The sequence below is a fragment of the Oncorhynchus tshawytscha genome, linkage group LG16 (genome assembly GCF_018296145.1).
Source record: "Oncorhynchus tshawytscha isolate Ot180627B linkage group LG16, Otsh_v2.0, whole genome shotgun sequence".
In the NCBI taxonomy this organism is placed as follows: Eukaryota; Metazoa; Chordata; class Actinopteri; order Salmoniformes; family Salmonidae; genus Oncorhynchus; species Oncorhynchus tshawytscha.
The window spans coordinates 40447948-40470227 of record NC_056444.1 but is presented as its reverse complement, the minus strand read 5'-3'; the positions used below and the strand labels follow the sequence as shown (position 1 = coordinate 40470227).

At 46.1% G+C, this 22280-nt stretch overlaps 2 protein-coding genes across 3 annotated transcripts in view; one reads left to right on the top strand and one right to left on the bottom strand.

Moving 5' to 3' along the window:
* The window catches only part of LOC112215650 (collectin-12), a 48758-nt gene extending 42917 nt beyond the window's left edge, over nt 1–5841 (top strand). Inside the window, exons 4-10 of the mRNA XM_024374859.2 lie at nt 2794–2880; nt 3103–4146; nt 4255–4752; nt 4882–5018; nt 5122–5231; nt 5400–5545; nt 5695–5841. Of these exons, the coding sequence (XP_024230627.1) occupies nt 2794–2880; nt 3103–4146; nt 4255–4752; nt 4882–5018; nt 5122–5231; nt 5400–5545; nt 5695–5714 (2042 nt within the window). The 3' untranslated portion in view covers nt 5715–5841. The remainder of the gene's footprint in view (nt 1–2793; nt 2881–3102; nt 4147–4254; nt 4753–4881; nt 5019–5121; nt 5232–5399; nt 5546–5694) is intronic.
* Nucleotides 5842–8110: 2269 nt separating this feature from the next.
* Nucleotides 8111–17976, bottom strand: LOC112215652 (very-long-chain (3R)-3-hydroxyacyl-CoA dehydratase 1). Of its 2 annotated transcripts, none has more exons than XM_024374862.2 (7): nt 17730–17976; nt 13853–13970; nt 13641–13659; nt 13000–13088; nt 12571–12686; nt 9408–9586; nt 8111–9009 (listed from the first exon to the last, which is right to left on the bottom strand). In XM_024374862.2, the coding sequence occupies exons 1-7, from the start codon at nt 17846–17848 to the stop codon at nt 8927–8929; spliced, it is 723 nt and encodes a 240-aa protein (XP_024230630.1). In that variant the 5' UTR covers nt 17849–17976; the 3' UTR covers nt 8111–8926. The 2 variants fall into 2 exon arrangements, with proteins under 2 accessions (XP_024230630.1, XP_024230629.1); XM_024374861.2 differs by having other exon boundaries at nt 12571–12692; nt 17730–17972.
* Between the last annotated feature and the right edge of the window lie 4304 nt (nt 17977–22280).

The following is a 22280-nucleotide window of genomic DNA, read 5'->3' as shown; positions in this document are numbered from 1 at the left end:
TCTCTCATTTCCAGTCGAAGTTGCCTTTCATTGTCAGTTAGACGTTCTATCATCACTAGTCTTCCTTAATTACGGGGCCCTCTTCTACATTGTTGTGGCTATCACAACGTTTAACTTGCAATGTTGAAGCATGTTTATTTTTTCCTTTATTACAACTGTGCCGTAGAAACATGTAAGATTCAGTGGTTATTTTGTCATGTAAATCTTGTTGGGGCAAACTTTTTTTAAGATGCATGCCAGCAAAGCCACTACACAACACAACACCAAACAATAAATGAATTGGACTATAACGGTGACAAACGGTGCCCACAAACTGTTCGGGCCTACATAAAGCTGTCCCAACAGCAGAGGCCCAACAACAGTCCTAGCATCTTACCACTGCTAAACCTGGCTATCAGCGGAGCCTTTTCTGGAAACGAAACAGTTCATTCAGCCTCATTTACTGCCTTTAAAAAAAAACATATATCTTATATGGCTGACTAGCTGAAACAAATGTGGTTTCTACCAAATTATTAGGGTGAGGCACATGGTCTACTAACAGCTTACTACACAACATACACTTAGTATTCTTTTCTTGGCTACAAGTATACATGCAGTATCACCCTGGGATATTACATCATTTATGCAGCAGCATACAATATATTTTTGGACTCACCTTGTTGTGCTGTGCTCACTTAAACTGGAAGGTGGCACGACGGTCCTTCTTTTGGGCTCGAGAAAGAGGACCGAAATCACTACTTGAAATGTCGGAACTGAGATTTCCCAGTTCCGAGCATGGCCAATGTATTCAAACTTTTCTGGCCCATGGCGTTACCCTTTTTTTCGTAATATCCAATTGGTAGTTACAATCTTGTTTTATCGTTGCAACTCTCCTACGGACTTGGAGAAGGTCGAGAGCCTCCCTAGTTCTTGCTTAACCCGGAAGCAAGCCGCACCAATGTGTCAGAGGAAACACGCACCCGGCCCGCCAAAAGGAGTCGCTAGAGCACGATGAGACAAGGACATCTCGGCCGGCCAAACCCTTCCCTAACCCAGATGACGCTGGGCCAAATGTGCGTCGCCTCATGGGTCTCCCGGTCACAGCCGGCTATAACACGGCCTGGGATCGAACCCGTGGCTGCAGTGGCGCCTTAGCACTCATTTTTGAATTAGCGATTTCCAACTTGTTGTGTGATGTTTATGTCCAATGGCCGATGAGCACCGATACGTTTTATCTATCATTTCTCTTCATATGACAATGATTGAAAAGGATTTGCCAGTAGATGGTTGACTTCATGCATGAAGACGACTGCTTGTCTAGCTTGCTAGCTAAGATTTTGAAAGTATGATGTTGACATGATCAGTCCAATCAAAGCTACGGTAGATATAACGTGATTTGATGTAATTTTATCTGTGGCCAATGGCCTTGAGCCTTCATGGATGGGCACTTCTAATGTAAGTCTATGGCAGCACCCAGGGGTCTTGAATGTTCGAGCTCTACCCATAGATTTTGCAGTCCCCATGAGTGACAGAACACTGAGCCAATTACGGCACAACTAAAGAACATTACCAACCCCTAAGCTCCGTATTTTCCTCTGGCTGCCCCACCACCACAGAATGCACTGAGCTAGGCTGAAACGCCTCCATTTGGAGATGCTTTACTCAAGAAAGCAAAAACAGTGATCGTGTTTGTTTGCGGCTTTATTAACTCAAAGATTATTATAATATTTTTTTACATTGTTTGCAAACTGATATGCGATACATATTAAATGCCAAAATAACATGAAAAACAGCCGGGACTCTGCTGGAAAGCTTCCTCACCCCTCACTGTCTGAGACTGGCATACGGTAGATGTAAAGTACTCTGCAACTACACCTTACACATTGAAAGCTACAAAGATCATAAGCACATACAGCATGACCAGGGAGATACACCCAGTCATAACAGTGGGATCTATCTATCCATGTCCTCCCGTGCTCTCAGAGGGAGGGAAGGAGGTGATGCTAAATCTTCTCATCCTGTGTCTTTACGATGATTTGGCCCTAGAATAAAATAGATGATTATACCCATTAAAGGTTGAGCTTGGTGGGGTCTTTGAGCTTGATGGTTTGGTTGGTCTTTACCTGTAGAGGATAGAAATGACAGAAATAGCATGATGTGCAGTTTTCACCACTGGTTTGAACCCCTGTGGTCTCCAATTAGATGGTTAGAGATGCCTCCATAGCCTGTGGTGGTGGTGGTGGTGGGATGATTCCCAGACACATTCCATAGGAAATGAAGGGTCCTGTCGCCTGTGGGGGCGTAAAGACCCTGCCTGACACAGCGTCTGTTTCCTTAGGGTACACTTTGAACCCCCTGTTTACTGAGGACCCCCACTTGGGTCGCTTCCTGTCCCCCAGGGTCCCCCTGTCTCTGTCCCACTTTGATCATCTCCAGATCCTACTCCCTCTGACCACCCACCCCTTTGCACTCATCTTCCAGTGTCTTCAGTGTCTCATGCACAGTCTTCATGGACACACCAAGTCATTGAGACATTATTGTGTATTACATGACCATTTCCTAATCTTAGAGCTTGTGATTGCTGAGGCAACCATTATTACATACCCACCAGATAAATATACATCTTATATGATATCTTACATATTGTGTCTGAGTGAGTTTTCATAAGTATCCTGTCTGATCCCTTTTGTATAGTTTCAGGCTATTCTGCCCATCCTTCTCAGACTGTTAATATTGTATGGAGCCAACCACTGTGCTGAAGACCTAACCCTGATCTTTTCTGTGTTGTGCTGTGTTGTTTTGTTTGTTTTGCAGTGGTGCAAAAGGTTGACAATGTGTCCGAAGGTATCGAGAGCTATGGGGGGAAGATCATTGCTGTGGAAACAGACTTGAAAAAGCTAGGTGAGTTTCACCCCTACCTACCACATGGTCACAGCAGTATGGAGCATATACGCTAGCCAGTTGACCATACAGTATCACTTGTACTATGGGTCTTATGCATATCTTGAATATATCAAATTAATCAGAATAGCTGTTTTTTAGAAACATTCATCATTGAGAGAAGTATAACTTCATCCAACTCTCAGTTACAAAGTCCAAGTCAATTTCATCCCATGTTCCCAGATGACCAGACTGGCGAGAAGTCGGAGAACACCACCACAGAAATCCAGGCCTTTAAGAACAACATCTGGGCTCTGCAGAGGCAGCTGTCCGAGGTGGCTGAAAGGAGCAGTAGTAACCGGGCAGCCCTGGGTCGTCTGCAGGATGCTGGCCAGGACATGCAAGGCAGCCAGGGCTCCTTCCAGGGTCTGCTGGATGCCAACACAGCCATGCTGAGGTCCGTCAACGGCACCTTGCGGGCCTACGGCGGCACCATGGAGGGTCTTCAGGACGACACGGCTCGGCTGCAGACGGAGCTCCAGGAGCAGGTTCGGCAGCAGGGCCAGGCCCTGTTCAGCATCGGGAATCTCAACCTCACCCAGGCCCAACAAAGGGGCCTGATCTTGGCTTTGCAGAGGTCAGTGGACGACACCAGCCAGGCAATCCAGAAGATCCGCAATGACTTCCAGAGCATAGAGCAGACGGCCAGGCAGACTAAGTCGGACGCTGATTGGCTGCGGGAGAAGGTCCAGAACCTCCAGGTGCTGGCCTCCAACGCCTCTGTCCTGGCCAAGGCCAACAACGACATTCTGGAGGATGTGGGTTCTCAGCTGACCTCGCTGTCCGGACAGCTGCAGAACACCTCCAGCCTGGCGGAGAACCACGACCAGACCCTCAGGGAGATCATGGACCAGCAGAGGGACCATGACAACCTCACCTCCTCCAAGTTCGACCAGCTGGAGATACGCCTGGACGAGTCGGAGGGGAGCATCGACCGTGTCACGGGCAACATCAGCTTTACAACCCAACTCCTGGGCGCCATCAATCTCAACCTCAACGAGCTGCGCACCTGTGCTGAAACGGTAGGACGCCACTCCGACTACCTGGCTGACCTGAACTTCACGGTTTTGGACGTGAGGTCGGACACCACCACACTAAGGTTGCAGCAGGACGACCTGGCGGCCCGCCTCGACAAAGAGGTCACCAGCCTCTCCATAGTCATGGAGGAGATGAAACTGGTGGACAGCAAGCACTCACAGCTAATCACCAACTTCACCATTCTCCAGGGTGAGGGCACACACTAAATAGTAGCTTTTTATTTTGTTCACGTAGAAGTGTGTTGTAAACAGATGAACAGACACGTTTCAAAAGAAAACATAATGTTTCTTGTTTCAGGTCCACCTGGTCCCAGAGGCCCGCGGGGAGACAAAGGACCCCAGGGAGTGGCAGGTCAGGCTGGTCAGAAGGGGGAAAAAGGGGATAAAGGTGGGCCTGGGGTGCAGGGGCTCCGTGGAGAGAAGGGATCTCCAGGACCACTGGGACTAACAGGTTCCAGAGGTCAACAAGGCTCACGGGGCAACCCAGGTTCAAAGGGCTCCCGAGGGTCAGGCGGCAGGGCAGGACCTCCGGGTGCGAAGGGTGAGCCAGGAACGGCTGGGCTCCTTGGGAGAGATGGACAGCCCGGTCCTCAGGGGCCCCAGGGCCCGCCGGGAGACCTAGGACAGGTGGGGCCGGCTGGGGTACAGGGACCCAGGGGAGTGATGGGGCCTGTGGGGGCCCCAGGGCCACCTGGACTACCAGGACATCCTGCCCGACCTGCAGCCATAGCAGCAGTGCCTTTGGCCTCTGTCTCTCTGAAGAGTGACTCCCCCGCCCCTACAGTGTTGGCCCCAGGTAAGACTCACTCATAATACTCTTTATACACCATTAATATCTCTGTATCACTCTGTCAACACCATCTATGAGTTGACAGGACATGAGTTAATTGGTGATAGTTTGACAATATAACCAAATGAACTATAGGTTGTCCTCATGAGTGGGTTGGCTTCAGAGACAAATGCTACCACTTCTCCAGGGAGCTGCACAACTTTGACGATGCAAAGAAAAGCTGTGATGCCCAGACTGCATCAATGGTGATCATTAACGATATCGCTGAACAGGTGACAGTCCTTCTTATAAGCCTTTTGTAATACAATGCACATCTGTTTGAATAGTCATAAAATGAGTGACATTACTGACATGTTTTATTTTTTCCCCCCTCAGAAATGGCTGCAGAAGCAGACCTCTGGAAAGGGCTACTTCTGGATGGGTCTGACAGATAGGGAGAAGGAGAATGTTTGGCAATGGCTGGATGGAACCGAACCTACCTTCACGTGAGTATAGTACCTCAGTGACAAGGCTGATCCCTTGTGAGACCTCACATTGACATCAATGTGTGACTGAAGGGAAGGTGTCTGAAGTTACGTTTCAGTCCTCACTGAATTCGTTTCTATAGTTGGAAGGAATTCAGTGTGTGAGTGCCCTCTGCTGTGTGATTGTAGGAAGTGGAAGCCGGGCCAGCCAGACAACTGGAGCCACGGGCATGAGAGAGGAGAGGACTGCGCAGGCCTCATCCACGAGGGACTGTGGAATGATTTCTTCTGTGAAGATCTCATCAGCTACATCTGTGAGAAAGCCATGGAGAGCTGTGAGTATCCGTCTGTCTGTCTCTTTGTGTGTCTGCTTGTCTGTCTCTGAAGTTTTCTATCCGCATCGGATTCTTCTGTCTAAGTCATAGTTATATTGTTTGCATTAAAAAAGATGTGTATAATCTATCAGTAATATCATTTTCTACAGCAAAAAGTCCAGGGTTATAGCACCCTCTGGGGAAGAAGAAAAAGAAGCACAGTTGAGTCAGAGGCGGTGTGGTGAGCTGCATTATGTTCCACCCACAAGTGTAACTAGCCCTCTGACACACTTTTGCATGGATATGCTGTATGGAGAGAGACGAGGGACAAACTGCACATGCCTGAATCGGGACTAAGGCTGCATTCACTGAGCTTTCCCCCTCTAGTGGCCAGATTCAGCAATCCTCCAAAGTGATTCCAGACCATTACTTCCAGCATTTGCATTCCAACAACATGACAATCAAGAGTTGAGAGGATCCATATTGTTTTTTTAAATAATGACCCAAGTAATTGACTCATAGATTGGTCTCATTGTTTTTAATGCTGTTTTTTTGTACGACTTTAGTCCATTTATATCCGATTATCTGAATGTATATTTTCATATTGCAGTTCTTCTCAGTGTAGATCATTATTTCAGCAGTGCCAATGGGAATCACCACAGTGCCCTTTTCACGGTTTAAAGTCTAGTTCCACAATGATGTAAGGTGCAAAATGATGCGCAAAATAAAAAAGCTAAGAAATGTCGCTGATATGCTATCCTTGAGGAACACCTGTCCTTTCTCAAACCTCAAGAACTGTCTAGCTATATATATATATATATAAAACTGTTATTATACACATGCATTTGAATAAATGATGTATTTACATACAACAGTCAGAAGGTCTGCTTGGTTGTAAGTCAAGATTGCACAAGTGTACATGTTAGTGATTCTTGACAGTACTGTATTTTGGCTTATGGTGCCTGTATTGTTGTATGAGTGTGAACTTTCCACAAAGTAGCAATAGTCTGTGGTCACGTTCCAGGCTGACTACATTGCAAACGTTGCATTACATCAACCAATGGTTGTGAGCGATGCCCCCCCCCCCAAAAAAACAAATGCAGCAGCAGCACACATAGAAATAGGAAGAATAGAACAGGCTTGGAACCTTTAACCCTGGCAATTTGACTGATGAACTCACGGGTAAACGCGCAATGGCTGCCTGGTATTGTGATGCAATAATTGTCATGGTAATTTATAATGTTCATTCAAATGATAACTGATGTGGCTCATGCAATGGAATGTCTTTTTTGTAACGTCAGTTGAGTTTGAATCAACAAATCACAGCACATCCTGCTTCTACTTCCTGCTTTGCACACTCACAATGGCCGCCAGTCCACCCATTATGCCATCATTGACTTGATTTAGGACACCCGTTCTAGTCATTCTATTTATATTGCAGCACATGTGATCAGGAGTAACGAAGGAGAGGAGAAAATGTGGGTCTAAAACAATGTAATAAAAATTTTGTCGCTATTCTAATGGTTATAACGGAGACCGTGGTCATTTGGCTGGCCATTACAGCATCCAAACTTCCATGACCATCACAACCCTACTGGTCGTGTTCCAGGATGACTACATTGCAGGCGCTGCGTTTACATCAACCAATGTCACATCATCGACTGAGCAGTCAGGCATCAGATTGCTATATCACATGATGTGGTTATGATGTGGCTGCTGAACACCTATCCAGGTGTTGTGAGTTCTGGCAGTGCAATGCAGTCGGCCTGGAACGCAGCACGTCTGTTTTACTGGACCTCTTACCAGAGGCCTCATTTGCCTTTATGGTGCCAGGAAGTTGATTCCATCCTCTGATCCATGATACTGTCTCTTCACACTTACATTTGTGACTGGACAAACAAGAGTTCAGTGATTTTTGACATGGAATTTTATTGTTTCTTTCTTGTCTAGCCCTGATTCATAGCATGATGTTGATTCATTCAGCACACTGTAGCACAGGGCTAGGTATCGCAGTGCATACAATTAGATGATCCCAATCTATCCTTCAGCTGCACAGAAGATTGAAACGACCTGACACAGTAGCACCTTTTAGCAAAGGGAATCTAACGCTAACTACCAGTCCATTACCAACAAGGACAATGGATCCCGAACACAGATTTTTAAAACATAAAAGAACAAAACAGTGACTAACTGAAGACTGTGAGTGCTCAGATATAAATGTATTATCTCCTATCTTCTCTGCGTGTCTCCTATGTTGGCTTGAACTTTCAAAAGAGAGCGCTTTTCTGCAAAGATTCAACCTTGTTTTAAGATGTACACTTGTAAATACATTTGACTGAGCTCTTGGTAAACATGGAGAGAACATTAGAGCTGAGCAAAGCAACAAAAATATTTGTTTAAGCCAAGCTACACCTAAAGCACTAATAACATTCAAGTGTTTTACTGTTAAAAACCATAGAATTGCCAACCATGTGATGTGTGAATAAATTAAGTAATTCTTCAAATGATCCGATCTGTGCATAAAATAACCTACTAAAGGTGGCGTTTCACATTTCACTGTTTACAAATAAAGTACAACACACATACTCCGAGGAAGCAGCATATTTATTGTCGAGGTATAATACGTCTATGCAGAACTTTTTCTCTTTTTCTGAGCTTCTGTCTAGTCATTGTTGCAACATGCTATTTATGTATAAAATCACTGTGGTGGAAAACGTTTAAAAATGCTTAAAAAATGTATTTCCAATTTAAAAGAAAAAAAAAACCCAGCTCAGGAGCCTCATCCCTCCTTTCATACATATCACCCGTCCCTGGTTCCCTCGAACTCCCTGTGTGTTGCACTGATGGTGGGTTCAGTATGTATCTGCTGTGTGGTTGACCCAATGCACAGCAAGCGCCTTCCAATATCGTACTGTTGCAGTTGAGAGCAGGTAATAGGTGCAGTATGCTATCAGGTTGCAGAGGTTTAGGACAGCATGATGTGGCCATGCTGGATAGTTGATTCAGTGCTCTCTCTATCTGGGGATCTAGCTATCTGCACTGGGACAGTGTTCCAGTTTTGCGATGAAGATGATTATTCAAGCTATAGATTGTACTTATTCCTTTTTCCACATTAATGACTATTCCGCTGACTACTCCTGTTCTGTAATGATTCTTCTGGTTGACTGATGTCTGTTGTGGATGATTCTGATGAAGGTTATTCCTGTTGGGTAATGATTTATCTTGTATTTAATCCAGTTGGGTTATTGCGGTGAATGACAAAATCCTGTTTCTGCGATTATTACTTGGTTAATCCCGTTATGTCGGTAGTGGTCTGACTCTCCCGGTCGCTTGCGTTGCAGTGTGGAGAACTTGGGCTCGCTGTTCCAAAACGAACGCCAGGTGCTGGACTGTGAGGCGGCTCTACTCATCCTTCTCCACTATGATCTCCCCAAGAAGCACCTTTCTCCTCTGACGGAGCATGTGGAAAAAGAGCTGTGGGAACACTAGGAGAGAGACAGAGATTTTACCCACCAATCTAAACAGTTATCCAGTCCAGATCAATATTTGAACAAAACGCCTTCAAAGGGTGAAAGGCACTTAACCATCAAACACTGGGTCCTACTAATTATCCAAAACAACCCAAACCATCCCCAAAGTACCCAAAAACAGCGACCACAAACAACACAAATTAACAACAGCCACCACAAACGTAACCCAAACAACCCAAATGAACAACAGCTATCACAAACTACCCCAAAAACCCCAAATAAACAACAGCCATCACAATCTACTGAACTCCTGAACAATTCTGCTGGTCAAAACAAGAGACAATCAACACCCATGAGTAACTAATGCGCACCTATAGGCTGAACATACAAACACGCTGTACGTAGCTGCTTACATGGGATGTAGGAGAGCATGACGATGATGAGGAAGTAGTAGTAGTCGAAGGAGATGTTGTACTTGTTGGGGAGCCTCATGGACAACATTCCGGTTTTGCGAACAAACGGCAGAGCAGCGTAAATAGTCAGGAGTTCTCCGGCCACTCCGAGAGGGTACATGATGATAAACATATTGTATCTGACAGGGAGAGAGGATAGTCATCAGTAACAAACACACGCGCACACATACACACACACTTCAGCTTAAGGGCCGTGCAGTAAAGAACGACAAAAAAACTAAACTTCACACTACGTTGGAATGAATACCCTGCAAAATGAATTGGAAAAATGTATGCCATCTTGATAGTGTCTTGTAGCATTTGCCAATGAATTAGGCCACTAAATGGCTGATTACCATAGTGACGGCTGACATGTTTTTAGTATATATTCTTGTTCTGAGAAATGAAGGCTATTCCATGCGAGAAATTGCCAAGAAACTGAAGATCTCGTACAACACTGTGTACTACTTCCTTCACAGAACAGTGCAAACTGGCCCTAACCAGAATAGAAAGAAGAGTGGGGAGGCCCGGTGCACATCTGTTCAAGAGGACAAGTACATTAGAGTGTCTAGTTTGAGAAACGGACACCTCACAAGTCCTCAACTTAGGCAGAGTTGCAAAGAAAAAGCCATATCTCAGATTGGCCAATAAGATGGGCAAAAGAACACAGACACTGGACAGAGGAACTCTGCCTAGAAGGCCAACATCCCATATTCGCCTCTTCACTGTTGACGTTGAGACTGGTGTTTTGCGGGTACTATTTAATGAAGCTGCCAGTTGAGGACTTGTGACTTGAGGACTGTTTGGCATCTGTGTTGGCTCTAAGATAATTTATCACTCTAACTAAGGCTGTCTCTGTGCTGGGCATTAAAACCAGATTGGAATTTTTCAAAAATACAGTTGGCACTTAAAAAAAGATTTAGCTCTTTGAACACCAACAGGTCTGAATGCCCCCAAATGATCAGCTTAATTAACAATTTTCTAAGTGTTTTAACATTACTGGATTTCTGCACATCATTATTCAAAATGTACAGGGGGCCGTTTCCCGGACAAAGGTTATGCCTAGCCCTGGACTAAAAAGCACTTTCAATGGAGATTCTCCATTGAGCTTGGTTTTCAGTCCAGAACTAGGCTTAATCAGTGTCCAGGAAACCGTGCCACAGTGTTTAATATTGGTTAATAAACAACCCAGAAAGGAAGGATTAATATACCGATAATTATACTACTGTATTCCATTTCAAAAGTGAACAAAAATGTATGGGGGATTAAAACGAGTCGGTTATGAAAGGAGAGGGATCTATATATGTGGTGATGTTGGTGCGTAAGAATCCCTCATTTACTCAAAGAACGTGGCGGCGGCTCGGGGGAGCATTTCGGCGGATGTGAGTGAAATGTTGGCCGAGCATTCCATTCCCGAAACAGATGGTCTTAAAAACAGGAGCAGCTGAACATGAGCCCCTCTTCCCTCCCACTGCGGGGACCTGGCTGCGCCCCTCCCCTTCCTGCTTAAAGGAACCCTTGAGATCACTCAGAGGGGGACCGGGAATGGGGGTGGACGAGAGTGGAGGAGAACAGGGGTAACACTGACCGATCAAGACCAGCGAAACAAAACCCAAGAGATTTGTCGTACATGTAAACAAACATATTGAATGTACAGTACTGTGGTTACAGGAACAAGATTGTCACTCACTGTCACCCAAACTCATAGCCACCGCACAGCCGTGCAAAAAAAAAATGGGGTCGGTCGCTAATCTGATTTATAGACATTCAGATTTTGAACGGAAAGCAGCAAGCTCTTAACCATAGGATCCCAGGACTCTAGGTCGGTCAGATTGCTCCCCAAGTGTGTAGTAGGCATTCTTCACCGGTAGTTACATTTCATCTGAGGGCCTTCATATGAGATCCAGACAGTTACACTTCACGAGTGTTCTTGATAGTCCCACGTTATGTCACCGGTCTGCTGACAGCGGTGGAAAATAGAGTGTTTGTGTATAATGATGAGCGTTGTGTCTGATGATATACACATAAGAAATAGGTATTTTTACTACAGTACTGCTTAGCTGTTGGACTGGGGGGGGGTAACACCGACACCTAACCCCCTGTCACCATCAGCTAATGCCATGTGTTACAGTAGTTGTGTATGTCTGAGACTGTGAATTGCAGACCTGGGTTCAAATACCATTTGAAAGCGTTCAAATGCTTGTGGCGTTTGCTTAAGCTTGCTTCGCATGCCAGATAGGTGGGGTTTGCAGCTTTGGGACTATTCCATTGGAAGTCAGGGAAGCTTAATCAAGCACAGATAAAGTATTTGCAATTATTTAAAATAGTATTTGAACCCAGGTCTGGTGCAGTGTATGAAGAAAGACTCAAAATCAGTGGTGCTATGGCCCACACAAGCTGTGAGTCTGCAACAAAGAGGCGTGAAGGAATGTTGAAAGTATGAGAGAAAAGATGACACCATCCTTACGTCATCCACATCTGGAAAGACAATAACAGCTTGACTCAGAGCTGAATATGAGGAGAAACCTTATTATCTCAGAGTATGAATGCTGATCTAGGATCACATCCCCTGTCTATGTATTCTTATTCATTGTTGTTCTTATTCATCAATCCTACTCTGAGATGCTTCATACATATGGCCGGAGAATAAATCCCAATCCCTGCACTGATGGTGTCACCACCTTTTCTCCAGACTCTGATCCGTATGCTTATCAATGCCTGATCGCCTGGCATGTAATCCATTGGTTACCCACAACTGTCCTAGCCCATGAATCAAAGTGATAATGCCAGAGTACTAAGTGTTAGCAGTTAGGTCAGCCAACATCCATATTGAACGGGCTAATCAATAAACACAACACACTCATTCTGATCACATGCTGCCTGGCTATGAGCCAAGAGATACCTTATGCATGGCTATAGGCTAATACTGGGAAGCATGCCAGGGAAAACGCCAATCAAACCAAACTGACATGCACAGAACTGTAACAGCGACGCAAAACCTAGCTCTTGTCCAGGGCGTTTACGTGCAACTTTCTGATGCTGAGAAGGCTCTGCATCAGCAAGCCGCATGTAAACGCACAGAACCAGAGCTACCCAAACCCGGCCCTCCCATCCCCATCTCCACCTGGCCCATTTGATGAAGTATGGCAGGTGGTTGAGCAGATTGAATGTATAGAATGAATATCTGGTAATCTCTGTCAACGTCCAAACGACCAGGAAGAGGATTACACTTTCTTCGTTCTGGATCTTCCAAAAAGTCGACATTGATAGGAACAAAACAAAGGCAGAGAAGATAGTTAACAGTTAATGGGGTCCATGTTGTAGAGTAGGATATTACTACAGTTGCGCTCCGGGGAGAAGTTTCCCCTACGTACAGATCTAGGATCAGCTTCCCGTCCCCCAATCCTAAACTTAACCATTGGTGGGGAAAATGCTAAACTGATCCAAGATCAGTGTCTAGGGGCAACTTAACCTCACCCACTCCAAGGCATCTTAATGTAGATGGTAACCAGGGTTACAAAACACCTCTTTGGTAATAAATCATGATAGTCACCTGTTTGATGCTGTTGGTGATGAACCACACCATGAAGATTCGTGAACACACTTGAACCCCGGTCACAATTACAGAGGTCCTCACGATTCCTACAGGGTCAGAACCGGGGAAATAAACATTGCTGTCAGAGCTAGGAGATATTCACATGATATGTTTGATTGTTTTTTTGTACTTTTACCCATTTTTCTCCCCAATTTCGTGATATCCAATTAGTGGTTACATTAGTGGTCTTGTCCCATCGCTGCAACTCCCCTATGGACTCGGGAGAGGCGAAGGTCGAGAGCCATGTGTCCTCCGAAACACAACTCTGCCAAGCCGCACTGCTTCTTGACACATTGCTCGCTTAACCCGGAAGCCAGCCGACTGAGGTCAGCATGCAGGCGCCCGGTCCGCCACAAGGAGTCGCTAGAGCGTGATGGGACAAGAAAATCCCAGCCGGCCAAACCCTCCCCTAACCCGGACGACGCTGGGCCAATTGTGCGTCGCCTCATGGGTCTCCCAGTCACGGCCGGCTGTGACACAGCCTGGGATCGAACCCGAGTCTGTGGTGACGCCTCAAGCACTGTGATGCAGTGCCTTAGACCGCTGCGCCACTTGGGAGGCCGTCACATTACATGGTCGTTAATCAAGACAATACGTACCGATTGCACAGTGCCCCACCTGAAAGAAGATAACAAATCAGAGTCAGTGAATCGCCTCTCCTCACTTCTTCTCCGCATCAAAGTATTTAAAGCACACAGAGGGGTCTTACCAGTAATTTCAACATTTGTCTATTTTCCCCCAACTGTCTTCGGTGAATACTTTGTTTGAATACGGCTGTATAGAGAACTATGCCAATATCCCAGAAACTCACCTCAACTAACGCAACTGTCTGGAAGAACTTGAGTATCCTTGCTATACTTTTGTACAGACCCTTGTGTGTGGCCTTCTGGAGGTAAAAGCGCATCATTGCCATAGCCAAAACGAGCCACCTGGAAAAGAAGATCAAATATTTATAACATCTGAATAACTGTATTTTACATTAGAGTGTGCACGAGAAGGACATAGATTACCGAATAGATACCACTTTGGAGTTACAGTATAAAAGTACACAGTTCAATCACTGTCTCCATAGCATGTCTTCACATGCTCAAATTTGTAGTTTCACGTTATCACGTTAACGTCACATAAGATCACGTGATCACATACTGCCACGTCAAATTCATGTTTATTTTTTTCTGTAAGCCTTTTACAGTACTATCGTAAGCAAAAGCAGAATGGACACCAACTAAACTTGTATGCCTCCTCATCAGCCACGATAAGTCCCAAATGGCTCCCTATTCCTCACATAGTGCACTACTTTTGACCAGGGCTCTAGTCAAAAGTAGTGTACTGTGTAGGGAAAAGGGTGCTATTTGGGACACACAGACAGTGTCAGTTGGTGAAACAGGGAGCACCAAGTCCTTTCTACAGAGGAGATAATTGTCTCTAGCTTGGTACTGCACACACTAATCTGGCTATACATCAGTCACTACAGCACAGCTTGTCATCTCTCTGAACTAGCAGCAACCCTGCTACTGCAAAAACTACATTCAGGAGGAACTAAAGATTAATTTGTTTAAATCAAGCAAATCCCTGAACCATCATGTGCAGACACCATTTGTAGAGCACTATACTAACACAATACAATCTTTATTGGTCCATTACACACAGGATACAACAAAAAACATGTATGTTTTTGCTATCACAGTAATATGCCTAATTGGGCCTTGTGACCTTAATATGTTTGAATTCAAATCAATACTACATGTTTTACTATTTAATTGCAGATCCATTTTGAGGACCATTTAAAGCTAATTCTCTGTGGCTTTAGTCAAAGGTAAAGATCAGGTTAAACAACAGAAAGGTGTGAGAGTTCTTGTACAGAACTTACACAGAAGATCGGGGGCCGTATGGGTCAAGGGTCTCAGTGTAGGAGTGCTGATCTAGGATCAGGTCCTCCCTGTCCATGTAATCTTATTCAATGTGATCTAAAAAGGCAAAACTGAACCTAAATCGGCACTCCTTTACTGAGAAGCTTGATAAACACCGCCCCTGGTATTCACCATTTGCTTTTTAAACTACGCATGACCTGGGGGAAATGGTCTGTGTTGTCTTTACATTTACACGTCTACTAGGTCAGCAGTGTTATGGATCTCTGTGAAGGTGTCTTTGTGGGTGTTGGCATTCAGCTGTTCTCTTTTTCTCTAAAACGTGTAACTTTAAAAAAAAGTTTACGTACAGTATTAGTAATGAGGCAGGCCAAAGTTGCATAGCTTCCTCAACCATATTCCATATTCCACTAAATTGAGATAACTAGTATTTTACAGTCACATCTTAAAATCCCCATTAGATCACACTTGGTCCCTTGATTCAGTATTCATGGCTAAATGGGCTCATAGCAGGATTAGGCCCTGGACATTACACCGACATCATATAAGTGCCCGTGAGATACAGTACCAGTCATAAGTTTGGACACACCTACTCATTCTAGGGTTTTTCTTAATTTTTTCTACATTTTAGAATAATAGTGAAGACATCAAAACTGTGAAATCACACACCCTGGAATCATGTAGGAACCAAAACAAATCAAAATATATTTTATATTTGAGATTCTTCAAAGTAGACACCCTTTGTCTTGATGACAGCTTTGCACACTCTTGGCAATCTCTCAACCATCTTCCTGAGGTAGACACCTGGAATGCATTTCAATGAACAGGTGTGCCTTGTTAAAAGTTCATTTCTGGAATGTATTTTCTTCTTAATGCATTTGAGCCAATCAGTTGTGTTGTGACAAGGTAGGGGTGGTATAGAGAAGATAGCCCTATTTGGTAAAAGACAAAGTCCATATTATGGCAAAAACAGCTTAAATAAGCAAAATTAAACAACAGTCCATCATTACTTTAAGACTTGAAGGTCAGTCAATAAGGAACATTTCTACAACTTTGAAAGTTTCTTCAATTGTAGATGCAAAAACCATCAAGCGCTATGATGAAACTGGCATGAGGACCGCCACAGGAAAGGAAGACCCAGAGATACCTCTGCTGCAGAGGAAAAGTTCATTAGAGTTAACTGCACCTCAGATTGCAGCCCAAATAAATGCTTCACAGAGTTCAAGTAACACACACATCTCAACATCAACTGTTCAGAGGAGACTGTGTGAATCAGGCCTTCATGGTCAAATTGCTGCAAAGAAACCACTACTAAAAGGACACCAATAAGAAGAAGAGACTTGCTTGGGACAAGAAACACGAGCAATGGACATTAGACCGGTGGAAATCTGTCCTTTGGTCTAACGAGTCCAAATTTTTGATTTTTGGTTTTGACTGACATTTCTTTGTGAGCCGCACAGTAGGTGAACAGATGATCTCCTCGTGTGCTTCACACCGTGAAGCATGGAGGAGAAGGTGTGATGGTGTGGTGATGCTTTGCTGGTGACACTGTTGTGATTTATTTAAAATTCAAGGCACACTTCACCAGCATGGCTACCACAGCATTCTGCAGCAATACACCATCCCATCTGGTTTGCGCTTAGTGGGACTATCATTTGTTTTTCAACAGGACAATGACCCAAAACACACCTCCAGGCTGTGTAAGGGCTATTTGACCAAGGAGAGTGATGGAGTGCTGCATCAGATGACCTGGCCTTCAGAATCCCTCGACCTCAACCCAATTGAGATGGTTTGGGATGAGTCAAGGAAAAGCAGCCAACAAGTGCTCAGCATTTGTGGGAACTCCTTCAATACTTGGAAAAGCATTCCTCATGAAGCTGGTTGAGAGAAGCTGCTTGAGTCAATATTTGAACAGCTCTTTGGATGTTTGAATCAAAAGTCTGGTATCTGTTTCCTCTGTATGAGGGTGATCAGGTACAGGGGCTTTATAACCAACCACCTCTTGGTCATTGGGAACAAAAGTCTAGACAACTGAACCTAGTTTTCACACCTTCATGTAATTCCAAAATACCCATTATGTGTAGAACAGACAATAAACTACATTGAGTTGTATTGGAGATCACTGAGTGGAAGTGGATCCAAGATATCCTTAAAATGCGCATTGTATGCATATCTCCAAAAAGGCGCACTCCTCGTTAATTAAAGTGGCTCAGACCAATGCAAATTAATGTAAGAGACCATCAACAGATTAATAAATTATTGAAAACTTAGCAACCAATAAAGTAAGTTCGTTTAGTGAGTTCACTAAAATAACTAAGAACAGTTGAGTAAAATAATTGCGTAGTCGCGCCAGCGCGGTTTGAAGCGCATACAATTGCAGTTATAAAAATATGCCAATTGCGCATTTCATTCTCCGAGATCGGAGCTCCAGTGTCAGCGTTCCGGCTATACTTATCACTGCGACTGTGGAGGTAAGGCTGGGTAATGACGCTGACATCGTGTAATCGACCGTATTTGGACAGGTTGAACCCGCGCCTGGGGCCGCACTTCCACCGCCGTTATTTAAAAATGTTTTAAAAGATAGACAATTCTCAAATAATAATGACTTCTTGGACCCCTTTCATATCAAGTCCCTTACTTTTATTTTGCTGACTGCAACTGAATGGGACACTTGCAGTGTCAGAGACACCACGGACCTATAAACAGCAACACACGCTTGCTCACAGCAACACACGCTTGCTCACAGCGCTCTGGTGCATAGCGAAGTGTTCAGGGAGTGGCTACTTTATAAACAGCTATAGGGTAGAATAATCCACATACCCGGCCGTCATGGCGATGTTGTAAAATGTAAGCCATGCGACAGCGATTGCACTTTTCGTTCTCTTCTTGTTGTTGTTATCCTTCTCCTCAACCGAGCCGTCCTCCTCCATGGACGCCATGGTACCGGGGACAGAGTGGGGAAAGTCAGAAACGGTGCACGAGCGCAGCTGACAGCTGGGACTGGGAGCAGCAGGGTCATCCGTCAATGTACCCACGGCATCCCTCTCGCGGGACTATTCCTGCAACATGTGGCGTGGTGGCAAGTCCCTAAGAAAAGTCCCGCCGTTAATGAGTCATTCAATCAAGCATTTGCCCCGGTATTGGCACTGCCTTCATTAGAACAATTTAATGTAACTGTAACTGTTAATAAATTGTTGACTATAATCATTTCACTTGGATATTAGGGTATATAATAGTTCTGAAAGTAGTTTTGTACCCTGAAGAACAATGGTGGTCTACATTGATAGCCATACATATGATGTGATCCTAATCCTCTATGCCTTTAATATTAGGGTGCTCTAAGCTATAAATACCCACCATTTAAATAGCTCCAGCTTATTTTAAGTGTGCATAAATACAAAATAGATAGCCAACTTGGGCATTCAACATCTTTAAGGCCTCAACTTCACTATCCAGTGCTTGACTTGGGCAGGAAATCATTACTGGCGCCTAAAATGTTCTACTGCTTGAGCTCCTGTTCCTCTTATAGAATATTAGCTCAAACATATTGTGGAGCTCCTGCACCTAAATATAAACAGTACCGGCACCCAACATGAGTACCGACACCTATTCCAGTCCAAGTCGCTAACCCAAATGGTCTCCACTTGATGTTTAATTGTATTTCAGAGCTCTTTCCAATTCCTTTGATCTCTTTCAGATTTACAGTAGGGTACTGCCCTCTGCCTGCAGGGGCTGGAAGGAGTTGCATTCAAAACCGCAAAGCTTTGACTATCCTGTTTTGAAAAGTGTTTGGACTGGGTTAAATGGGGGGGGTCCCAAGTTAAAGGGACAGTGTTGACCGGGGTTAAAAGGGGCAGGGTTAGACTGCATTAAAATAACAATGTAGTTTTGGGTTAGTGGGACAGTGTTGGACTTTCTTAAAGTGGCAGTGTTGTAAGGTTAGTTAGGGGTTGGTAGTTAGCGGGGCAGTGGTGGGCTAGACTAGGTGGGCAGCGTTGGGGTGGCAGTGTTGGGCTGGATAAGGGGGCAATGTTGTGTTAGGCTGGGTAAGGGGGCAGTGTTATGTTGGGCTGGGTAAGGGGGCAGTGTTGGGCTGGGTAAGGGGGCAGTGTTGGGCTGGGTAAGGGGGCAGTGTTGTGTTGGGCTGGGTAAGGGGGCAGTGTTGTGTTGTGGGTAAGGGGGCAGTGTTATGTTGGGCTGGGTAAGGGGGCAGTGTTATGTTGGGCTGGGTAAGGGGGCAGTGTTGGGCTGGGTACGGGGCAGTGTTATGTTGGGCTGGGTAAGGGGGCAGTGTTATGTTGGACTGGGTAAGGGGCAGTGTTGTGTTAGGCTGGGTAAGGGGGCAGTGTTATGTTGGGCTGGGTAAGGGGGCAGTGTTGGGCTGGGTAAGGGGGCAGTGTTGGGCTGGGTAAGGGGGCAGTGTTGTGTTGGGCTGGGTAAGGGGGCAGTGTTGTGTTGGGCTGGGTAAGGGGGCAGTGTTGGGCTGGGTAAGGGGGCAGTGTTGTGTTAGGCTGGGTAAGGGGGCAGTGTTATGTTGGGCTGGGTAAGGGGGCAGTGTTACGTTGGGTTGGGTAAGGGGGCAGTGTTGGGCTGGGTAAGGGGACAGTGTTATGTTGGGCTGGGTAAGGGGGCAGTGTTATGTTGGGCTGGGTAAGGGGGCAGTGTTGGGCTGGGTAAGGGGGCAGTGTTATGTTGGGCTGGGTAAGGGGGCAGTGTTGGGCTGGGTAAGGGGGCAGTGTTGGGCTGGGTAAGGGGCAGTGTTGGGCTGGGTAAGGGGGCAGTGTTGTGTTGGGCTGGGTAAGGGGGCAGTGTTGTGTTGTGGGTAAGGGGGCAGTGTTGTGTTGGGCTGGGTAAGGGGGCAGTGTTGTGTTGGGCTGGGTAAGGGGGCAGTGTTGTGTTGGGCTGGGTAAGGGGGCAGTGTTGGGCTGGGTAAGGGGGCAGTGTTGGGCTGGGTAAGGGGGCAGTGTTGTGTTGGGCTGGGTAAGGGGGCAGTGTTGGGCTGGGTAAGGGGGCAGTGTTATGTTGGGCTGGGTAAGGGGGCAGTGTTGTGTTAGGCTGGGTAAGGGGGCAGTGTTATGTTGGGCTGGGTAAGGGGGCAGTGTTACGTTGGGTTGGGTAAGGGGGCAGTGTTGGGCTGGGTAAGGGGACAGTGTTATGTTGGGCTGGGTAAGGGGGCAGTGTTATGTTGGGCTGGGTAAGGGGGCAGTGTTGGGCTGGGTAAGGGGGCAGTGTTATGTTGGGCTGGGTAAGGGGGCAGTGTTGGGCTGGGTAAGGGGGCAGTGTTATGTTGGGCTGGGTAAGGGGGCAGTTTTGGGCTGGGTAAGGGGGCAGTGTTATGTTGGGCTGGGTAAGGGGGCAGTGTTATGTTGGGCTGTGTAAGGGGCAGTGTTATGTTGGGCTGGGTAAGGGGGCAGTGTTATGTTGGGCTGGGTAAGGGGGCAGTGTTGGGCTGGGTAAGGGGGCAGTGTTATGTTGGGCTGGGTAAGGGGGCAGTGTTATGTTGGGCTGGGTAAGGGGGCAGTGTTATGTTGGGCTGGGTAAGGGGGCAGTGTTATGTTGGGCTGGGTAAGGGGCAGTGTTATGTTGGGCTGGGTAAGGGGGCAGTGTTGGGCTGGGTACGGGGCAGTGTTATGTTGGGCTGGGTAAGGGGGCAGTGTTATGTTGGACTGGGTAAGGGGGCAGTGTTGTGTTAGGCTGGGTAAGGGGGCAGTGTTATGTTGGGCTGGGTAAGGGGGCAGTGTTGGGCTGGGTAAAGGGGCAGTGTTGTGTTGGGCTGGGTAAGGGGGCAGTGTTGGGCTGGGTAAGGGGGCAGTGTTGTGTTGGGCTGGGTAAGGGGGCAGTGTTGTGTTGGGCTGGGTAAGGGGGCAGTGTTGTGTTGGGCTGGGTAAGGGGTGCAGTATTGGGCTGGGTAAGGGGGCAGTGTTGGGCTGGGTAAGGGGGCAGTGTTGGGCTGGGTAAGGGGGCAGTGTTGGGCTGGGTAAGGGGACAGTGTTGGGCTGGGTAAGGGGACAGTGCTGGGCTGGGTAAGGGGGCAGTGTTTGGACTAGAGCCCTGCACTCAGTATTGGAGGCACAGCTTGAGAAAGTGCATCACTGTAGGATCTAAAATTAGCTCCTCTCGTAGTACCCAGCATAAATGTGTGTAAACTAAAGACACCACCAAATATAGTGCAGGCCTCCTAATCCGGATCCAGTTACAAGTGTTCAAATGGCTGTGTCTCAGGGTCGGACTCAACAATGACTACCTGAGAGAGGGTTACGGTGTGTGTCTGTGTGTGTGTCTGCGTGCGCACACGTGAGTGTGTGTTCATGTCGCAATCCTTTCTATACTACTCCCTGTGTCTGAACAATGTGGAGATCGCGGGCATCATTCACACGTCAGTGTTTGAATCACACACATCTCATCCCCTTCTTGGAGTAATCTGTTGCCAAGTGTGTCCTCATGTTCAAAGAATGCATCTGACCTGATGAGGAGGGGAGGCTATCATCAACATCTGAAACTGATAGCCAGCATGCTTGCTCAGCAGAATATAACCAGGGGGGTAATTAACGTTTGATTCATACGGTGTATTTGTGTTTTAGCTGTAGTGAATTGGCAGGAGGAACATAGTGACATGCTTATTATTCAGAGCAGTGTGTCTTCACACGGCTAGCGAATACCTCACAGTCAGTAAAGGGTCACTGGAGAGTAACCCGATGCACGTAAATGCAATTGGGACCCGGGCCATAATTGCCAATGTTTGTGTTAAAGTCTGCCCAGTGCATGTCTCATTATAAACTCAGCAAAAGCATAAACGTCCTCTCACTGTCAACTGCGTTTATTTTCAGCAAACAATACATGTGTATATTTTTGTATGAACATAACAAGATTCAACTACTGAGATAATAAACTGAACAAGTTCCACAGACATGTGACCAACAGAAATGGAATAATGTGTCCCTGAACAAAGGGGGGGTCAAATCAAAAGTAACAGTCAGTATCTGGTGTGGCCACCAGCTGCAGTAAGTACTACAGTGCAATCTCCTCCTCATGGACTGCACCAGGTTTGCCAGTTCTTGCTGTGAGATGTTACACCACTCTTCCACCAAGGCACCTGCAAGTTCCTGGACATTTCTGAGGGGTATGGCCCTAGCCCTCACCCTCAGATCCAACAGGTCCCAGACGTGCTCAATGGGATTGAGATCCGGGCTCTTCACTGGCCATGGCAGAACACTGACATTCCTGTCTTTCAGGAAATCACGCACAGAACGAGCAGTATGGCTGGTGGCATTGTCATGCTGGAGGGTCATGTCAGGATGAGCCTTCAGGAAGGGTACCACATGAGGAAGGAGGATGTCTTCCATGTAACGCACAGCATTGAGATTGCCTACA

Coding starts and splice junctions, on each gene's coding strand:
- LOC112215652 (XM_024374861.2), bottom strand. CDS start 17,848: ATGGCGTCCATGGAGGAGGACGGCTCGGTTGAGGAGAAGGATAACAAC. Junction 12,693..12,999: donor TCACCAACAGCATCAAACAG/GTGACTATCATG, acceptor ACTTTTTGGAAG/ATCCAGAACGAAGAAAGTGT. Junction 9,587..12,570: donor TACTTCATCAAATGGGCCAG/GTGGAGATGGGG, acceptor TCTCCCTGTCAG/ATACAATATGTTTATCATCA.